Source organism: Myodes glareolus, chromosome 2 (genome assembly GCF_982192425.1).
Source record: "Myodes glareolus chromosome 2, mMyoGla1.1, whole genome shotgun sequence".
In the NCBI taxonomy this organism is placed as follows: Eukaryota; Metazoa; Chordata; class Mammalia; order Rodentia; family Cricetidae; genus Myodes; species Myodes glareolus.
The window spans coordinates 52,488,628-52,508,971 of NC_142027.1; the positions used below are offsets into that span (position 1 = coordinate 52,488,628).

The 20,344-nt window shown below is 38.0% G+C and overlaps 1 protein-coding gene across 2 annotated transcripts in view; it reads right to left on the minus strand.

The window, feature by feature from the left end:
• Positions 1 to 20,344, minus strand: part of LOC125413186 (OX-2 membrane glycoprotein-like) — a 47,848-nt gene that overhangs the window by 2,084 nt on the left and 25,420 nt on the right. For both annotated transcript variants that reach the window (XM_087900421.1, XM_087900427.1), the window contains exons 2-4: positions 16,125 to 16,463; positions 15,191 to 15,490; positions 1,259 to 1,373 (exon numbers count right to left, since the gene is read on the minus strand). In XM_087900421.1, coding sequence (XP_087756547.1) covers positions 1,259 to 1,373; positions 15,191 to 15,490; positions 16,125 to 16,463 — 754 coding nt within the window. The remainder of the gene's footprint in view (positions 1 to 1,258; positions 1,374 to 15,190; positions 15,491 to 16,124; positions 16,464 to 20,344) is intronic.

Consider the following 20,344-nt stretch of genomic DNA (forward strand, 5'->3'; position numbering starts at 1 on the left):
TTAACCCCTCCTCCTATTTTCTACCTCTTCAGTCTAGACAGTTTGTCTATCTCCTGACTACTGTAGCTGTCTCTTCAAAATGCTCGTTCATTCTTGTCTTCTAAGATCTCCTTCCACATCCCAGAGAGAGAACCTTCTAGATTCTAGATCAGATCCACGTGCTCCTCTGGTTTATACATTTGGATTGAGATGGTGCAGAACAAAACCCCACAGATGGTTGAATTCAAAGAATACCTAACGACAGCAAAATAAACCACATGCTGCCACTTATGTTTATGTTTCTACTGTCACAGCCAGGTATCTTATTTCCATTCATCTTTTCATCATGCACAGCCGTTCATGAAGAGAGCTGGACAAGTGGATGGGCATTTTACTATTTAATCCTATAAAGTAAGATCTTCTCAAGTGATGTGACAGACTTTGTTGACTTCCCATGGGAGGCCTCACTCTCTCTGAGGAATGGATGGAGAGTGGGGTGGGGGAAAGTGGGGGAAGTGGGAGGAGGGGAGACAGAGAGAACAGGGATTGAAATGTAAAATAAAAAAGGTTGGCTTAAAATAAAATAAAATATAAAAGTAAGATCTCGCTTTGACTTTAGGCATCAGATAGACCTATTTCAGGCTTCTACATGTCTCCCACACCATCCACTGCCCTGGGCCTATGCTCTATTCTGTGAAAATTTGTTCTCAATAAAGAAATTTTCATTTTTCAAGACAGGGTTTCTCTGTGTAGCCCTGGCTGTCCTGAAAGTCACTCTGTAGACCACGCTGGCCTGGAACTCAGAGAACTGTCTACCTCTGCCTGCCCAGAGAGGGGATAGAAAGAATTAAAAGAATGCACCACCACTGCCCCAGAATCAATAAAGAATCTGAAAACTGGGCTGGAGAGATGGCTCAGCAGTTAAAAGCATTTGTTGCTTGTTCAGAAGATCCTGATTCAGTTCCCAGCACTCATGTGGAGGTTTTATAATTGCCTGCAACTGGAATTTTAACACCTTCTTCTGGCTTCCACAGGGACCAGAGGCACACAGGCAAACACCTATATGTATAAAGTAAAAATAAACAAATATTTTCTTTAATAAAAAACAATCTTCTACTCAACGCACCACAAACGGAAATGCTTGTCAACAGTCTACTTATATGACTATTCGATGTCAGAAACTGCTGGACCTATGAAAATGAGTTTTTCTTCAATATCCACTTCATGATGAACTTTTTCAGATCCCTTGTAACTTTCGAAAAGTTATCATATAGCTTACCCTTTATTTTCTAAATTAATATAGAGAATTGTCCCAAGGATGATACATGAAACTAAAAACAGAATAATGAATACAACTGCAGTCGTCTTCCAATTTGAAACATGATTCCTGGTCCCTGAAAAACACAAACCAGACCATATTGTTTCTCTGATTACACCATACTGCCATCTTGGGGTCTTTAATTTGTAATGTTTTATGGCTTACTATAGTTTAATTGACTTTCCAATTTATTCTATAAGATAATTTCCCATTACCATGAAAAAAAAAAGGAAAATTCCAGGTAGTTTCCTCTTTCCTTGAGTATAATTAGGGTTATGTATGTCTTTAAGTGAGACACTATACTTTGCCTTTGACTGCACAGATGTGGTTTTATCTCGTATTCTTTTTCAATGAGTTACTACATAACCATTTTATGTGGATGGAAGAGATCGAACATGAAGAATTTGATACTGGAATATGAATTCTTTTCTGAAGACAATTCAGAAAAAATCAAAGTAACTTCATGAGAATTTCACCAAAATCAGGAATTCACACACCTAATATTTATCATAGAACTAAGCAATGAAGAACCATCTTCTCAAGTGGTAAATTACTTCCTGTAGACACCTGAATTTTAATAAATAATTAAAACTAACCATCATAACACATCCAACAGATTTACAGAAGATAAGTGTAGCATTTAATTCATATAACCAAATTGTTTGAATAGGGAAAATTGGCAAGGAAAAGAGGCTGGCCAACTTCAGTTTCAAGAAACAAACATAATGAAAATACTTATCCCTAATATTTTGGAGACTCCTTAAAAATAGCATTAAAATATAAACTGTTAAATGAAAAGGAGCAAGAATATTGACATAGCCTTTGGCGACAAGAATTCCTGAAGAAGGAGACTGAGAAAACATGTAATGTAAATAGAAGAATGAGCTCCAGAGGTGAAGGATGAAGACAGTGAAACAGAAGATGACTGAAGACTTTCAAGTTACTATTTCCAGATATACTTAAAGAGATATGATTTTCTGAACATAAGTATTGAGGAAATGTGTTTGAAAGAACGAATACTTTTAGTTCCCCAACTGCCAAGCATGGGTGGAAGAGGGGCTCAGCATTTCCCACTCTGCAATGCTTAAATATTTCCTACTGATATATTCAGGGAAATTGGAAAACCTTGTCTTCAGTTGTATATGCATCCATTGGTGATCACACAGTCTCCAGGGGGATATTACCGCTGATGGCCCTGGATAAACTAAGTGGGACACAAGTAAGATCAAAAGTCATGAGCCTAGGAGAGTGAGTGTGGGGAGAGGGAAAGTGGAGGTGATGTGATTGCAGTGGACGAGAGTTAAGTAATGGGAAGAGAACAGAAAGGAATCAGAATGTATCGTGTGTGTGTGTACAATTACCAAAAATAAAATTTAATTAATCAAAATTACTGTGGGACAATGGTTTGTACCCTGTCAATTGTATTTTAATAAAACACTGATTGGCCAGAAGCCAGGCAAGAAGTATAGGCAAGACAACCAGGCAGGAAGTAGAGGTATGGAGACAGGAACAGGAGGATTCTGGGAAGAGGAAAGCTTGGTCCACAGTCATGATCCAGACCCAGAAGAAGTAAGAAGTGACTGCCTCTCTGAATAAGGTACTGAGCCATGTGGCTATAATAGACAAGAATAATGGACTAATATAAGTAATAAGAGTTAATAAGAAGTCTGAGCTAATGAGCCAATTAGTTTATAACTAATGTAGACATCTGTGTGATTTATTTGGGACTTAACAATTGCAGGAACCGGGCAGGACAGAAGTCCCAACAACAAATAGCACCCAACGTGAGGCACGAACCCATGACCCTGAGATTAAGAGGCTCATGCTCTACCGACTGAGCTAGCTGGGCAGCCAGGATGAACAAGCAGCCCTCTCCTTGCAACAACAACAACAAAAAAATCATTTTAAGTTGAAAAAAAGAAACTTTAAATTTAAAAAATTGCTTCTCAAAAGAAGGAAAAGTTTCATAAGAGAACTTTAAGAAATATTTGTACAATCTCCCAGAGAATGTGAAGAGAAAAGAGAGTCACAGCTATTAAAATGAAGTAGAAAGCTTCCCCAGATGGTTGAATGAAATTTTGATGATAGCTTTCTGAAACAAATCAACTGAATTAACAGCAGGAAATTCTCCATGAAATAAGAAAAAATTGTGGAAAGTTGCATCTTTCTCACTACCCCTTTAAGTTTATCAAAACCAAATGTCAATCATTATATTGGAACAAAGTAGACCAGGTCTCCTTACCACATTATATCATTACAGGTTTTCATTTCATTCTCATTGCAGGGATCCTATGGAAGCTGTCAAAAGACAGGAATAGGAACAAGATTTAAAGCTAGAGGCTTATTGCACACTATGTCACCAAGTGAGGGCCTGGAAAACTGATGTATAACGGGGAGTTAAAAAATACACACAACTTCCTTGTTCCTTTGATTTGCAACAAACTGCTTACCCTGTTGATGTAAGGTTTGAAGAAAGATTATATTACTTGACTTTATTTTAAAACTTATGAAGTGTTATTGTAGTTATCTTAAATACTTCTAGCATAACTAATATTATTTGGGTAGCCTATTTAATCTTCTAAGTCTTATTCTCCATTGGAGAATAATTTACATTCCTTTTAGGCTTTGGTAGCAAACCTCTGTATTATCTGTGTTGGTTTGATAAGAATGGCCCCCATAGACTCATGTATTTGAATGATTGGCCCAAAAGGAGTGGCACTATTAGGAGGTGTGGAATTGTTGGAGGAATTGTTGTGGAATTATTGTAGAGGTAGTCTTTGAAAGCTCATGTTCAAACAAGGTTTGTGTGGAAGTCTCTTTTTCCTGCCTCTGGACCAAGAGGTAGAACTTCTTCTCCAGTACCATGTCTGCCTGCATGCCACCATGTCCCACCATAACCAGAATTAAACCCCTGAAACTATACAATAGCTCCAATTAAATGTTTTTCTTTATAAGAGTTGCCATGGTCATGATGTCTCTTCACAGAAACAGAAACCCTAACTAAGACAGAAGTTGGTACCAGGACTGAGGTGATGCTATGATAGGCCTGATCATGCTTTTGTTTGTAGAAATATAGATTTGGGGACTTTGTGTGGTGATATTTTGTTTGTGCTCTAACAAATAAAGCTTGCTTGAAGATCAGAGGGTGGAACGAGCCACTAGCTAACCATAGAGGTCTGGAGGTCTGTACAAGAGAGACAGGAAGTGATATGACTAGACAGAGAGAGGAATATAAGATGGGAGGAGACAGGAGCTGAGCCTTTTTCAGCTGAGGATTTAGCAAGGTAAGAGTTGACTGTGGCTTGCTCCTTTCTCTCTCAGACCTTTCAGCATCTATCCCAATATCTGGCTCCAGGTTTTTATTATTAAGACCAACTAGAAGTCATGCAGCAACTTTGGATTAGGAAAGAAATGGAATGCTCTAGTGGTGTTTAGTGAGCCATACTAGTAGGAGCATGGAAGCCTGAGGGACTGGGGATGATTTGAACTGTGGGGGCCTGGTTCATGAGATTTCAGAGGAAAAGAAATTTAGTATGTGACCTAGAGACTGCTCTTGTCATATTTTGGTTAAGAATGTGGCTACTTTTTGCCTTGTCCAAAAAGTCTACCTGTGGTTAACGTTAAGAGTTTGGAACTTATTGCATTGGTATAGGGAATCTCAAAACAGCCTAATATAGACTCTGTCATGTTGCTACTAGTGTTTACTCTTGAAAAGATTTATAATGGAAAGGAGCAGGTCAAGTAAGTAAATATACAAAATGTGCAGATTGAGGAGAAAAGGGGCACTAAGAAGTTGAACGAAGCTAAATCCGATGTTAGGATTTCTTTAAAGGAGATAAACAGACTAAAGAAGAGCCAGATGTTAAATGGAATAAAGGGTGTGGTGATCTTGGGACAGGATCCCACCCAGCTGAGCTTTCAACTTATGAAAAAAATTAAAGAAAGGCTTAGAGCCAGGTGTGGTGGTGCTTTTAATCCCAGCACTCAGAAGGCAGACACTAATGAATTTCTAAATTCAAGACCAGCCTGGTCTATAAAACAAGTCCCAGGATAGCCAGGGATAGTTTAGGTAATAAAGGATACCATTACAAACAGAAAACTAATAATGAAGTAATTAAATGAGGTAGCCATGTTCCATCTCTAGCAAGCAGTAGAAGTTGGCAGATTCAGCCACTTGGTCCTTGCTTTAGATTCAAGGATAGAAGATAGGGGTTACAGAATCTCCGTCCTTGACTAAGAAAAGCCACTGAGACCAGGCGTGTGTCAGTGGTGTCTCTGAATGGAGACCCAGAGAAGTCGCAGCATGAAGCTGTGAAGATGAAGCCTGAATTGCCTTGGATACTCCAGGATGTTGGAGATGCCAGAGTCATGGGATATCTGCCAAGGAGAGCTGCTAACTGGGAGTGGAACCTGCACAAGAGGAAGTAGTGTGTGTGTGTATACTTGCGGTTAACATAGCTAAAAGAAATTGGAAATCTGAAGAGCATTTTGACAGCAGACATGGAGATGCAGATCTTGGAGTTTTCCCAGCTGGTTATTGGTTTTGCTTTGGTCCTTACTATACTCCCTTTTCTCCCTTTTAGAATGGTAATGTATATCCTGTGTCATTTTATGTTGGAAATATGTGATCTGCTTTCTTATTTTTTATTTTAAAGGGGATTACAGTTAAGAGACGAGTCTGAGAAGAGACATTGAAATTTGGACTTTTAAACATGTTTGAGACTGTATAGACTCTGGAGACTTTAAATATATTGGGCCGAATATATTTCTTTATTATGTTCTGGCTACAAGCCTATAGAGGCCAGGTAGTAGAATGCAATGTTTTGAATAAAATTGATGCCCATAGACTCATGTGTTTTAATGGTTGGCCCATAGGTGGTGGCACTATTAGGAGGTATGGCTTTGTTGGAGTAGGTGTGGCCTTGTTGGAGGAAGTGTGTCACTGTGGAGGTGGGCTTGAAGTCTCATGCTCAAGGCAAGCCTAGTGTGACAGTCTTCTTTTCTGCCTGCAGATCAAGATGTAGAACTCTCAGCTACGCTCCAGCACCATGTTTGCCTGCGTGCTACCCCGCCATGTCTTCCCAGGACAATAATGGGCTAAACCTCTGGAAGTATAAGCCAGCTCCAGTTAAATATTTTCCTCTGTAAGCATTGCCATGGTTATGGTATCTCTTCACCGCAATAAAACTCTAAGACAGTGTCCTATGTTCATACTTAAAACTGAGTTTTGTCACAGCTATCTTTCTGTGGCTTTCCATCTGAAGCTCATTGGACCCCAAGAGCACAGGCTCTTCATAGCTGTATCTTCCAGACTTTAGGAGATTGTCCTGAGGAAGTGGGAAGAGGTGTGGTGCCCTAACACATGATACTTTCGAAAAAGTATGTTGTAATGGCTAAGGCCTTAGGCAGGGAGACATTTCACTTGAACGGTGCCTGTTTCCTTGTCACTCCAAAAGCCTGAAATTCATCCATTAATTTGAAATCCAGATGATCAAGCTTTGGACTATAAAACTCAAATGAGATTCTGGAGGTCTGTAAACAACACAGAGGTGATGAGACCATTCAGGTTGGTGCTTTGACGATCAGCGACAATCCAGGTGAATACTTTATTTGAAAGAGGTGTTAGTTATTCTAAATCATTTGTTCATATATCAAAGTGGTATATTGCATAGCAAGATAGTCACCAAAATCTGAGCTATAGGAAAAGAAAATTCTCTACAGTGTGAAAGATCCACTGCTGCCTTAGGTCCCCTGTTTAAGCAAGAAAAGAGGGAAACATTTCTTCTTGACATTAGAGAATAGTGAAGGCTGTTTTGTTTGTTAAATTCCCAGTCTCTATATGAGGCACTGTATTTTCACTGTAGATCAAAATTAAAAGGTGGAAGAGAACTAGAAAGAAAGCACAAATTCTCTTCCAGTTGAGAAAGTGTATATTTGAGAATCTTACATGATCATTCTGAGAGAGGAATAGGTTAATCTTCTTGGTTGTTGAAAAAGTAATAAAAGACTATGTATGTATGTATATATATATATATATATACACACGTATATATATGTGTGTGTGTGTGTGTGTGTGTGTGTGAGATTTGGCTATATCTAGAACAAAGCTTCTGTGTGCAGAATCTGAGGAAACATTTCCCAGATTTCACCTCAATGATTCTGTTCTCTTCTTAATCAACCCCAACTTCTTAGTTCCACCTGAACTGTCTCTGTTGTCCCAGGACCACAAAGATTTTACTTCATTGGTTCTGGGTTCTTGTTAAACACAGCTGGTGCACCAGCTCCAGCTAACCAGAACCAGGCACTGTCAACTCAAAATAGCAAAACTTCCCTCTGAAACTTCAAAAGCCAGGCCTCCATTGACTGAACTGATTTCAACATTTTGATCTTGCAAGTTCCCAGGGTGCTTCTCCTTCAGTGGCTTTTCTAGTCTACAGTTTCACAGCCCTTCCACAATCGTCCACAAAACAACATGATCAGATCTGTCACAGCTATCCCCTCTTTTCCTGATAGGAACTCGGCTTAGTAAGGACTTCTGTTGATGCACTGAAACACCATAACTAAAAAAATGCTTGCTGGGTAGGAAAGGATTTAAGTGTCTTAAACTTCATTGCACTCTTCATCATCAAAGGAACTTAGGACAAGTACTCAAATGGGGCAGCAAATTGGAGGCAGGAGGAGCTGATGCAGATGTCATGGAGTGATGTTGCTTACTGGCTGTCTCTACATGGATAGCTCAGCCTGTTTTCATATAGAAATCAGAACCACCAGTACAGGGATAGCACCACCCACAATGGCCTGGGCCTTCCACCATCCATCACTAATTAAGAAAATGACATATAGGTTTGCCTACACCATGATCTTATGGTGGCACTTTCTTTCTTGAAGTTCTCTCCCTTCAAATGACTTTAGCTTTTGTCAAGTTGAGGTAATACAGCACAGTGTTTATAGGCCCAAATATTTGCATGCTTAGTCACGAGGAAAAGGCTCTTAAGGGGCACATAAGACTGTGACTAAGACAGTTGCCAAATGAACATCCATATTATGTTTACCCTAACATGAAAGGCTTATAAAAATAATGCCAAACTTTAGACTGGGAGTAATATTTCTACCACTTGTCAAAAAGGAGATTGAAAACATTTAATAGGTTGTGGAAGCCGAAAACTGCAGGCCCATTTCTACCTTGTCTGCTGGTCAGAGAGTTTGGAGACTGACAGATATAATTTCACCTCCTAACTCAGGAGGTGGTTGCCTGGCTCTTTTGAAATTAAGATAGCTCCATGCCATCCTGACAGGTGGTCAGGGTATGTAAATGTACTTCTGCTCCTGCTGTAACTATGAGGTCACCTAGGTGATATTCAGTGTAAGAGTCCCAGGGCATCTTAGCTACCTAGGCAACAGAATGCTAATGATTTTATGTCTCAGAGTGATGAAGACATTGACTGTGTGTCATGTTAATAACGTCTTTTGTTACCCCCCTCCATTTATGTTGGGTATAAAATTATGGAAAAATAAACACAGGTGAATTTTAGGATTTCAGTCACTGAAAGGCCCTCCTGATACATTCTAAGTTTTCTTGTCTTATTATCTTTATATGTTTTCATATTCTTTACTTATATTTTTTCAACTCCTAAGCCCCAACCCTGGTAAGAAGTATTTTTGTTGAGGCCTGTCCTTGACAATAGGATAAGCCAGCACCTCTACCACTTCCACTGAATGTGGAAGGCCTGATATAGATTCAAAATGACAGTCTTGTACTGCTGGAAATGGAGGCTCAAAGCACATTAACGATGAACATGATAACAAAGATTCGTTGACAAAACTACGGAAAGTACTTCATGTGAAATAGTATAAGAAAAGTTACTTTAATTACAAGAGACTTAATTAATTTCAGCCCAAGTGTCCCTTTGTGGTTATTAAGAAAATCTGAAGAAATTAGTTTTAAAAGGCTTTTTTAAAATATCAAAGATTTCTCAAAGAGTTCATAAGGTCCAAATATAACAAGAGAAAGAATCCACGTGACAAGCTTGACATTTAAAAACACGTTTCACTAAACAAGACTTAAAACTGAGCTTGAAAGCCGAGCAGATGTCAGCAATCAAACGCAGCAATAAATCTGAGGTAAATATTTGCAAGAGCAAAGAGCTGTAGCATCTCCCTCCGGCTTGAATCTCCATAGTTACACTCCAGGAGACAAGAGTGGAGCAGAAAGAGCCATGGCTTTTCTAAGACTAGGGCATATTTTAAACTGTTTAAAACCTTTCCATCTTTCCAGTGCTAGAGACCAGACTCAGAACCTTCTCCACGGTAAGCTAGCACTCGAACACTGAGCAATCGTCCCAGCTCTCTCCTATTTTATTTTAACTGAGTTAAGCAAACTGCGTCTGCCATAACCACTAAGCGTGGCCAAAATAAATGTCTTTTAGAGGAAGATACTATCAGACCATTCACTACGAAGACCATATCTACAATTCCACTCACATGAAATATACATGTGAGACATACATTAGTTTCCTAGCTACTTTGAGGTAGAGAATGGGGATCATAATAGTTATGATTAAAAAGTATGGAATACCACAATGAGATACCAATAATTTGTACCCACTATTAAGGATAGTATGATCATTTTTGAAAATAGAATAACAAGTACTGACAGGGTTCAGACAAGAACATACTTACATGACTTCTGAGAACTTAGATTAGTTTGACCATGAGATAGCTCATTAAAACATGGAACATTTAATATATTATATAACTTCAAATTCAGTTCTGGGTTATTATATGTCTAGGAAACTGAAATATATATTTATGTAAAACCTTGTACACAAATATTCAAGAGGATTTTTTCAAAGTAGCCAAAAATGTGAATAATCCAAACATCAATGAACTGAATCATAGATAAATGAAGTGTTGTGTATCTAAACTGTGAAAGACTGTTTACTCATATAAAAACTGAAGATTTGATATGTGTTACCACACATATGAACCTTGAAAGCTCTGCTATAGGAAAGAAGCTGCAGCCCAATAGCAACGTGTATATTAATGCATGTGTATGAAGTAACCACAATAGATAAATCCAACACCACAGAAAAAAAGTCAGTGATGACCAGGTCATAGGAAGACAAATCACTTCAGTCCCTGAAATTTTTTCCACTCTTGGTGGTATTTGGCTCTTCAGGGAGCAGTGGAAATGTTTTGTAACTAGACATTAGTGATTTTTGCAAAGTACTTAGAAGATATCAACAACCTTCAAACAATACATTGTAATTGTGTAAATCCTATCTTAATGAAAACAAAGTGTCAAGGGAGAAAGGACTATGAGTACTTTCTGTGTAAAACTCACAAAGACAGATATCGCCTCAGAGTAAAGGGTTGGAAAAATACTTTCCAATCAACTGGACCTAAGAAACAAGCTGGTGTGGCTATTCTAATATCTAACAATATAGATTTCAAACTATATTCAATCAAAAGACACAAAGAAAGACATTTCATATTAGGCACAGGAAGAATCCATCAAAGGAAATCTCAATAGTGAACATCTATGCCCCAAATACAAGGACACCATCATATTAAAAGAAACATTCCTAAAGGTTAAATCATACACTAAACCCCACACACTAATAATGGAAGACATCAGTACCCCACTCTCACTAGACAGAAACTTAACAGAGAAATAAGAGAATTAACAGATGTTATGACTCAAATGTTGAAAAAGACTTTGACAAAATACAACGTTCTTTTATGATAAAGGTCTTGGATACAAGGACCATACCTAAACAGCAAACCAACAGCCAATATCAAACTAAATGGAGAGAAACTCAAAGCAATCCCACTGAAATCAGAAACAAGACAAGGTTTTCCACTTTCTCAATATCTATTCAATATAGTTTTTGAGGTCTTAGCTAGAGCAATAAGACAACAAAAGGAGATCAAGGGTACACAAATTGGAAAAGAAGATGTCAAATTCCCACTATTTGCTGATGATATGATAGTTTACATAAGCGACCCCAAAATTTTACCAAGGAATTTCAACAACTTATAAACACCTTCAATAATGTAGCAGGATACATTAACTCAAAAACATTAGTAACCCTCCTTTTCACAGATGAACACCCTTCACAATAGCCAGATAGCATAAAATATCTCTGAGTAACACTGACCAAAAAAGTGGAAGACTTGTATGACAAGAACTTTAAATCTTTGAAGAAAGAAATTGAAGAAGACACCAGAAAATGTAAAGTTCTCCCATGCTCTATGTAGGTAGAAATAGCATAGTAAAAATGGCAATCTTACCCAAAGCAATCTACAGATTTAATACAATGCTCAGCAAAATTCCAGCAAAATTCTCCACAGACCTTAAAAAAAAAACTCAATTTCATATGCAAACACAAAAAACCCAGGGTAGCCAAAACAGTCCTGTATAATAAAGGGACTTCTGGAGGCCTCACAATCCCTGAGTTCGAACTCTACTAAAAAGGTACAGTACTGAAAACAGCCTGGTATTGCCATAAAAACAGAGAGGAGTACCAATGAAACCGAATTGAAGACCTAGATATCAATTCACACATTTAAGAATACCTAATTTTTGACAACAAAGAAAAAATATAAAATGGAAAAAAGAAAGCATATTCAACAAATGGTACTGCCATAATTGTATATCAACATGTAAAAGAATGAAAATAGATCCATATCTATTGCCATGCATAAAACTCAAGTCCAAATGGATCAAAGACCTCAACATAAATCTAACCACACTGAACATTATAGAAGAAAAAGTGGGAAGTACACTTGAACTCATTGGAACAGGAAACCACTTCCTAAATATATTCCAGCAGCACAAACACTGAGAGAAACAACTAATAAATGGGACCTCATGAAACTGAAAATCTTCTGTAAAGCAAAGGACATGGTCAACAAGACAAAACAGCAACCTACGGAATGGAAAGAGATCTTCACCAACCCCACATCAGACAAAGGTCTGATCTCGAAAATATATAAAGAACTCAAGAAACTAGACACTAAAACTCTAATTAACCCAATTAAAAATGGGGTACTGAACTGAACAGAGAATTCACAACAGATGAACTTTGAATGACCAAAAGACACTTAAGGTCATGCTCAACCTCCTTAGCGATCAGGGAAATGCAAATCAAAACAACGTTGAGATACCAACTTACACCTGTCAGGATGGTTAAAATCAAAAACACCAATGATAACCTATGCTGGAGAGGATGTGGAGTAAAGGGAACACTCCTCTATTGCTGGTGCAAGTGCAAACTGGTATAGCCCCTCTGGATATCAATGTGGTAATTTTTCAGAAAATTAGGAAACAACCTTCCACAAGACCCAGCAATATCACTTTTGGATTTATACCCAAAGGATGCTTAATCCTACTACACGGACAGGTGCTCACGGACTATATTCATAACAGCATTGTTTGTCATAGCTAGAATGTGGAAACAGCCTAAATGGCCCTTGATCAAAGAATGGGTAAGGAAAATGTGATACATTTACCCAATGGAGTACTGTACAGCAGAAAAAAATAATGACATATTGAAATTTGTGAGCAAATGGATGGCTCTAGAAAACATCAAATTGTGTGAGGTAACCCAGATCCAGAAAGACAAATATCATATGTATTCACTCATAAGTGGCTTTTAAATATAAAACAAAGAAAAACCAGCCTACAATTCAGAACCCCAGAGAACCTAGACAACAATGAGGACCCTAAGAGAGACATACAAGGATCTAATGCACATGGAATATAGAAAAAAACAAGATCTCTTGAGAAAGTTGGGAGCATGGGACCCATGGGAGAGAGTAGAAGGTGAGAGGAGAGGATGGGAAGGGAGCAGAGAAAAATATAGAGCTCAATAGAAACAATATAAATGAAATCCAAACTAAGTCACATATATACTAGTTTTTCTTGAAATTAGATTTGTGAGTATTTTATACATATAAGTATTTTGCCTGAATATTTCTTCATACACTTTGTATGCATGGTTCCCCAAAATTGGAACTGCTGTTCTTAGCTGCACTATATGTTCTAGAAATCCGATTCCATACTCTGTAAGAGCAGCCAGTAATCTTAGCCACTGAATCATCTTTTTAGCCCTCCAGTAACTAATTTTCAGAATATTCAATGTCTGTAGTTATCAGAGAAATGCAAATTAAAACTGAGATACCACTTTACCCCAGCCGAAAAACTATCAAGAAGAAAAAGGACCACAGATGTTCAAGAGGATGTGGGAAAAAGAAGAATGCTCGCTCACTGCTGTGGGGGTGGGAATTGATACAGTTACCGTGGACATTGGCTTAGAAGCACCACACAAATTTATAAAGAGAATTACCAAAAGATTCAGCTATATACTTCTGGGCAAATTCCCAAAAGACTCCAGGTTCCACCATAGAAACACCTGAATATCCATGCTTATTGCAGCTCCATTCATAACTTAGATGTCCATCCACAAAGGTGTGACTAATTAAAATGTAGTATATATGCACAAATGTAATATTATCCAGTTATAAATAGAAACAGAATCATGAAATTTGCTTTAAGGAAAAGATGGATCTGGAAAGCATGAACATTAAGCAAGGAGAAACCAAATTCAGAATGACAAAATGTACAAGTTCTGCCTCAAATGTGGACAAATGTAGATTATAACCAGTATGTATGTGAGGGTGTGTGTCTGTGTGTGTGTGTGTGTGTGTGTAAATAAGTCTAAGGGTGAGTAAAGTTTAACAAATCCTGGAAAGGTGACTGAGAGAGAGTAATAGAATTAGGTGGTGAGGTAGGATCAGGGTGTCAACACAGGGACAAGTGAGTAATGGAAGAGGAAAATTAACAGGGAGTGAGGAAGCTCTAAGGCAGGAGTGATGGAGTGACTGGCTTATGAATAAAATGGGAGGAAAGGAAACCATAAAAATTCACTTTTGAATTTGTTAAATGTATGAAAATGTCATAATACTATCTAGCATATTATATGCTGATTTAAAAATTAAAAATGAGGAAAAGTCAATGACTGTCACCAAATTGGCGAAATGAACAAAAACTACCTCACATGAATTAAGGTGCTATGGAAATGTTGCTTAAAACATGAAGATAGTAGATGACAAAAAAATTAAAACGTCGATCTACAAGCCTCCACTAAAGAAAAACAAAAAGAGAATTCTCTGTGTAGGAGAAAAATTCAACAGAAAACCATAAATGACAAAATATAAGAAGTAAGGGAAAGGGAATCTGTAAGATTCCATCCCAGTGGGAAAGTTAGGGTGGAGATGGTCAGTGTTGTTTGATTTGTTGTTGCTGTTTGTTCTCTCAAGACAGGGTCCAACTATATAGCTCTGGCTGTCCTATTCCTCACTGTATAGACCAGGCTGGCCCCTAACTCACAGAGATCGGTCTGCCTCTGCTTCCCAAGGCCTGAGATTAAAGACTTGGGACACTATACTTGACTTCATTGTTTGATTGCTTAACCATACATGTATATTATATTGGTTTACTTCTTCAAAAATAGCTGATTTATACAAATATTTCTTATTACAGATTTTTTAAAAGATAAACATCTATTATCTTTTCTTCTTTCATGTCTGTATACATATGTGCATGTTTGTGCATGTATGCATATGTGTCTGTACTTGAGAGGGTGTGTGTGGGTGTGCATGTGTGCAAACTTATGTGCTTTTGAAGGCAGAGATCAATAAGTAGTGCTGCTTAACTTGTGTCGCTCCCTTTAGTTCCGGTTTCTCTAGGATGGCTGGCCAATGAACACCCGATGTTTGTCCTTCCTGCCTCCCCAGCTTTGTGATCACAAGCACACACACCCCATGTGGCTTTTTATGTGGGTGCTGCACTTCAATTGTCCCCTTTGATTTGCTGTCACTTCTACTTACCCTCTTGCTTTATTGGCAGAGAAACTATCTTCTCTTTATATCCTAGGGGGTGAGTCATGGACACAACCAGGTGCTGGAGGCCCAAGGACCTAACAGTTTTCAAAGAGATGTCATATATTTTAGAGATGGTCACTGTGGTATTTGGGTTCTTGGTAAAGTACTCTTCCCTCATGGACTCTAGGACTTGTGAAGGGTAAATGGAGATTCCAGGAGCAGGCTTTCCCATCGCTGAACAGTGAAGCCTAAGGAGATCTTCAGAGCCAGGAACAGGATAGAGTTTGGTTGCTAATTCAGATACAGCTGAGGCAAAGAGAGGGAAACAATATTAATACAAAGATATGTCCTTATCAAATTATCTGCTGTTCAAGGATGGTGTTTTCCCAATATTTTATGACACACAAATGCTAAAACATAACCCTCTTGTATACTTCCCCTCACATGCCATAAAACTTCCAAAACCTTTTGCTCTGTTCATTGACGGTTGTCTCAACTCCTATACACCTATAAATTACATTATATGTTCCCATTATTTCACATTTATATGAATGATAAGGAACTCTGATGTTCTCACTCTTCTTATTTGAAGACTGGGAACCCTGTTTCATTTCGTCTTCACCTTTCCTCCTTATTCTCTATTCTCTCCTTTTTTCTCATATCTTCTCCTTGATTTTGTAACAAAATTCTGATGCTCTTCCTGGGTTTTCTCCACCAAATGGAAGCCTATGAGGTATAATGTAAAGAAGAGACATGAGGTAGGTAATAGCTCTTGCCAGAACACACAAACTTCACTGGCCTTCATCAGTTTCTCCTGTTTAAGTAACTTGGACTCATCAGCAATTTTTCTTAATGCGGCTTTCTCTGGACAATGTCCTTAAACACTGTAACTCCATGATGTCTGCCCCCATTATAGGACCCTAGAGAAAGAGTTATATACTTAGGACGTTAAGGCAGGTTTGTCCTCCATGGCTGCCATATGCAAAGGTGTTAAACAGACACTTGTAGCAGGCTTCATCTTCAAACGTCACTTCTTGGATGATTATGAAGGAGACATTGGGTTCCAGGATCTTGCAGTGCAGCCTGTTTACATATGGTGGAATAATATTTTCTCCATATTTATGGCTGTAAGTGCCGATATTGTGAAGCAATGGACCTTGAACTTTCTGCCAGGTGACTTGCTCAACATTCACCAGACTTGTCAAGTTGCAGAAGATAGTCACATTTCTTCCTAGGACAGCTGTCTCATAATTGTTATGCTTTATCCTCAGTGAAGACTCTGAAATTTGAGATTCATTGTTAAAAGATATATTCTTCCATCCTTCTGCTTACTATTCAAACAGCTCTCATCTCCCTATCTTATGATTACCATTTTCATTGCCTCTTCTGCTTAATAAAAAAATGAGGCATGTGTGACAACATATTCCTGATGGAGGAAGGAAGATTGTGCATTCAAGACCAACCTATGATACATAGTTGAGACTCTGTCTCAATAAAAAGGAAAAGGTCTGGAGATTCTATGTACATTATCAGTGATAAAATGCTTGCCTGGTACATTCAGGGTCCTGCACTGGATCCTCAAACATAGGAGAGAGAAAGGCAGAGACAGACAGACAGAGAGACACAGGGACAAGAGACAGAGACAAAGACAATAAAAAGAAAAAGAACTGCATATGTTCTTCAACATTGAACATTTAGGTTCTAATTGGTTTTCTGGCACATATTACCTAATACATACTTATTAATGATAAAAATTAAGAATTATAAATTAGCAAATATAAGGCAATATATACATATGTATATATACTTAACAGACATATTTCTGTATATATGACACACACACATATATGATCAAGCCTGTATCATATTACTAATGTATGTATCTATACATGTATCATAAAGTAATCATTATTCTACAACTGTCTGGATTGCTCATGTACTTATTTAAGAAAATACTTCATCAAGAAAATGCAGCTTAAACTGAGGGCTACATATGCACCAGATATTTACAACGAAAGGCAAACAATGTCAACTTTGCAAATGTGCAGAAACAATACACCTCACACACAGTGCTGAAGGGAATGTAAATTCTGTTGGATACTTGGTAGAAATTCTTGGAGTTATCTGATCACTGAACAGCAGCATTCTCTATAAGAAATAAGTCTACTCATAATTTAAATGTCATAGAAGTGCATACATGTGTTTTCCAAAAACATAAAGATATTTATAGAAACATTATTTGTCATGATCAAAACCAAATCCAAATTAAGAATGTATTTTGTACCACATCACAGTGGATGATCCCAAACCTATGGGTATGGGGGCAGGACACATTGAACTCAGGAGGCTATTTTTTTGAAAGGCTTTGAAGTTCGAGTGGAGAATTGAAGGTGGATCTGAGAAGAGTACGAGCAATGGGGGATAAATATGACCAAAATATATTATAAACTTATCAGATAATTGATAAAAATATTATGTTAAATAGAATAGATTGCATAAATACATTCAAAAATGAGAATTAATAAACTATAGTTTCTCTAAAATTTTGGATAAATCCTACCAATATATTAAGAATCAGAAACAAATATATATGAACTGCCTAGGTCATGGCATCTTTCATAACAATAGAGCAGTGATTAAGTCAGAAGTAGGAACCAGGATATTATTGTGACAGGCCTACCCATCCTGCTTGTGGACATAATGGAGACTTGGGGATTTTGGACTAGAGAAACATTTGAATGTTTCAAGCATCGTTTAATGGAACAAAGTAGTAGAAAAGCAGTAGGGCTTAGAGCAATGTAGATAATGATGGGCTGGTTCAAGAAGTTTTAAAGTAGAAGAATATTAGGAAGTGACCTAATAGTTGTTCTTGTGATATTTTGACAAAGAATGTGGCTGTGTAATTTTTCTCTTGTCCTAAAAATTTGACATAAGCTAAACTGAAGAGTTTAAGAATACTGACATTGGCAGAGGAGACTTCAAGAGACCCTACTGTTGACTCTGTTATATGGTTTGTAGTAATCACTCTTCTTCAGATCTATAATGAAAAGGAGCAAGCTGAGAAAGGAAAAGCACAAATGCACAATTTGAGGAGAAAAGGAGCACCATGGATTGTAAGGAAGTTAGTTTTGTAATTAAGAAGGTAAAAAAATTCAAAGAAAAGTTGAATGCTAAATAGATTAAATGGAGTGGAAACCAGTAGGCAAGACCTAATGTACCTAAGCTTTCAAACTGTGGAAAACAATTAAAGAAAAGTTTAAGCAGTAAAGGAGACCATCAACAATTTTAAAAAACTGGTAGAAACATATTTGAACAAGGGGGCCAAGTTCCAACCCCAGCAAGCAGTAGAACTTAGACACTTTGGCCATATGGTTCTAGTTTTAGGGCCAAGAAAACAAGAAAGGGATTATGGAATCTCCCTCTGCAGCTAGGGAAAGATGCTGAGGCCAAGCATGTATCATCAGTGACCCATCATGGAGACTCAAAAAACCACTGAATGAAGCTGTGAAGGTGAAACTTGGATTTTATCGAAGACCTCAATAGGCTGAAAACGCAAGAACCATGGGATACTGTTGTTGGGGTTTTCTGTTCTGCCAAGTTCCCACAATCATTAAGTCCCAAAGAAATCACACAGAGGCTTATATTATAACTAATATTAGCCCATTATTATTATCTGTGTTAAACTTGTAGCTTGGTACCTTTATCAGCGAGTCAGTCACATCTTGCTTCTTCTGTGATTGGGTCAGGACTGCAGAATAGGACTTCCTTCTTCCCAGAATTCTTCTGTTCTCATTGACCTGCCTCTACTTCCTGTATGGTTGTCTCACCTATACTTCCTGCCTGGTTACTGACCAATCAGCATTTATTTAAAATATAATTGACAGGATACAGACCATTGTCCCACAGCAGGATACCTGCCAAAGCAGTATGCAAACCAAGTGTGGAACCAGCTCAAGAGAAGAACAGTGATTCAGTCAAAAAAGCTGGAATAAGTAGTAAATCCAAGAGCTCGTGGATGTTAGATATCAAGATGTAGTAAGTGCAATGTGCTCACTGATTTTTTTCTTGTTTTGTTTCAATATGTCTTCATTATATTCTCTTTCCTCTCTTTTGGAATGCTAATGCATATCCTGTGCCATTGTGTATTGGAAGTATTAGATCTGTTTTTTAATTTTTATTTTATAAGAGGATACAATTAAGAGACTTTGAACTTTTAAACAGTGTTTAGACTATTATGGACTATGGGAATTTATGAAGTTAGAGTGAATACATATTTGCATAATTATATGACTGCAAACCTATGTGTTTTGGGGTGTGAAATGTTTGAATAAGGATGGTCCCCATTGGCTTATATATTTGAATGCTTAGTTCTCAGGGACTGGCACCACTTGAGGGGATAGGAAGGTATGACCTTGATGGTGTAGATGTGGACTTGTTGGAAGAAGTGTGGCATGGCTGGTGGGCATTTAGATTCAAAAGTTCAACCCAGACACAATGACACACTCCTTTTTCAATTGCCTGTGGATTTCGATTTAGAACTCTCAGCTACGATGTCTGACTGCCTTCCACTATGTTCCACACCATGAGGATAATGGATTAAACCTCTCAACCTGTAAACAAGCCCTCAAAAAAATGATTTGTTTTGTAAGAGTTGCTGTGATCATGGTCTTTCTTCATAGCATAGAACACTGACTAAGAAAGTAACAGGAAAGGAGTCTGAATATTACTGTGGAAAACTACCCATTTTCCGTAGTGCCTACTTTATTTATTTATTTATTTTTAATTAATTAATTTATTTATTAAAATTATCCACTTCCTCCCTTCCTCCCATTTCCCTCCCACTCTCCCCCTCCCCCTCCCTCTCCAGTCCTAAGAGAAGTCAGGGTGCCCTGCCCTGTGGGAAGTCCAAGGCCCTCCCCACTCCATCCAGGTCTAGGAAGGTGTGCATCCAAACAGACTAGGCTCCCAAAAAGCTAGTACATGCAGTAGAATCAAAACCCAGTGCCATTATCATTGGCTTCTCAATCAGCCCTCATTGTCAGCCACATTCAGAGAGTCTGGTCTGAACACATGCTCGTTCAGTCCCAGTCCAGCTGGCCTTGGTGAGCTCCCATTAGATCAGTCACACTGTCTAAGTGTGTGGACACACCCCTCGTGGTC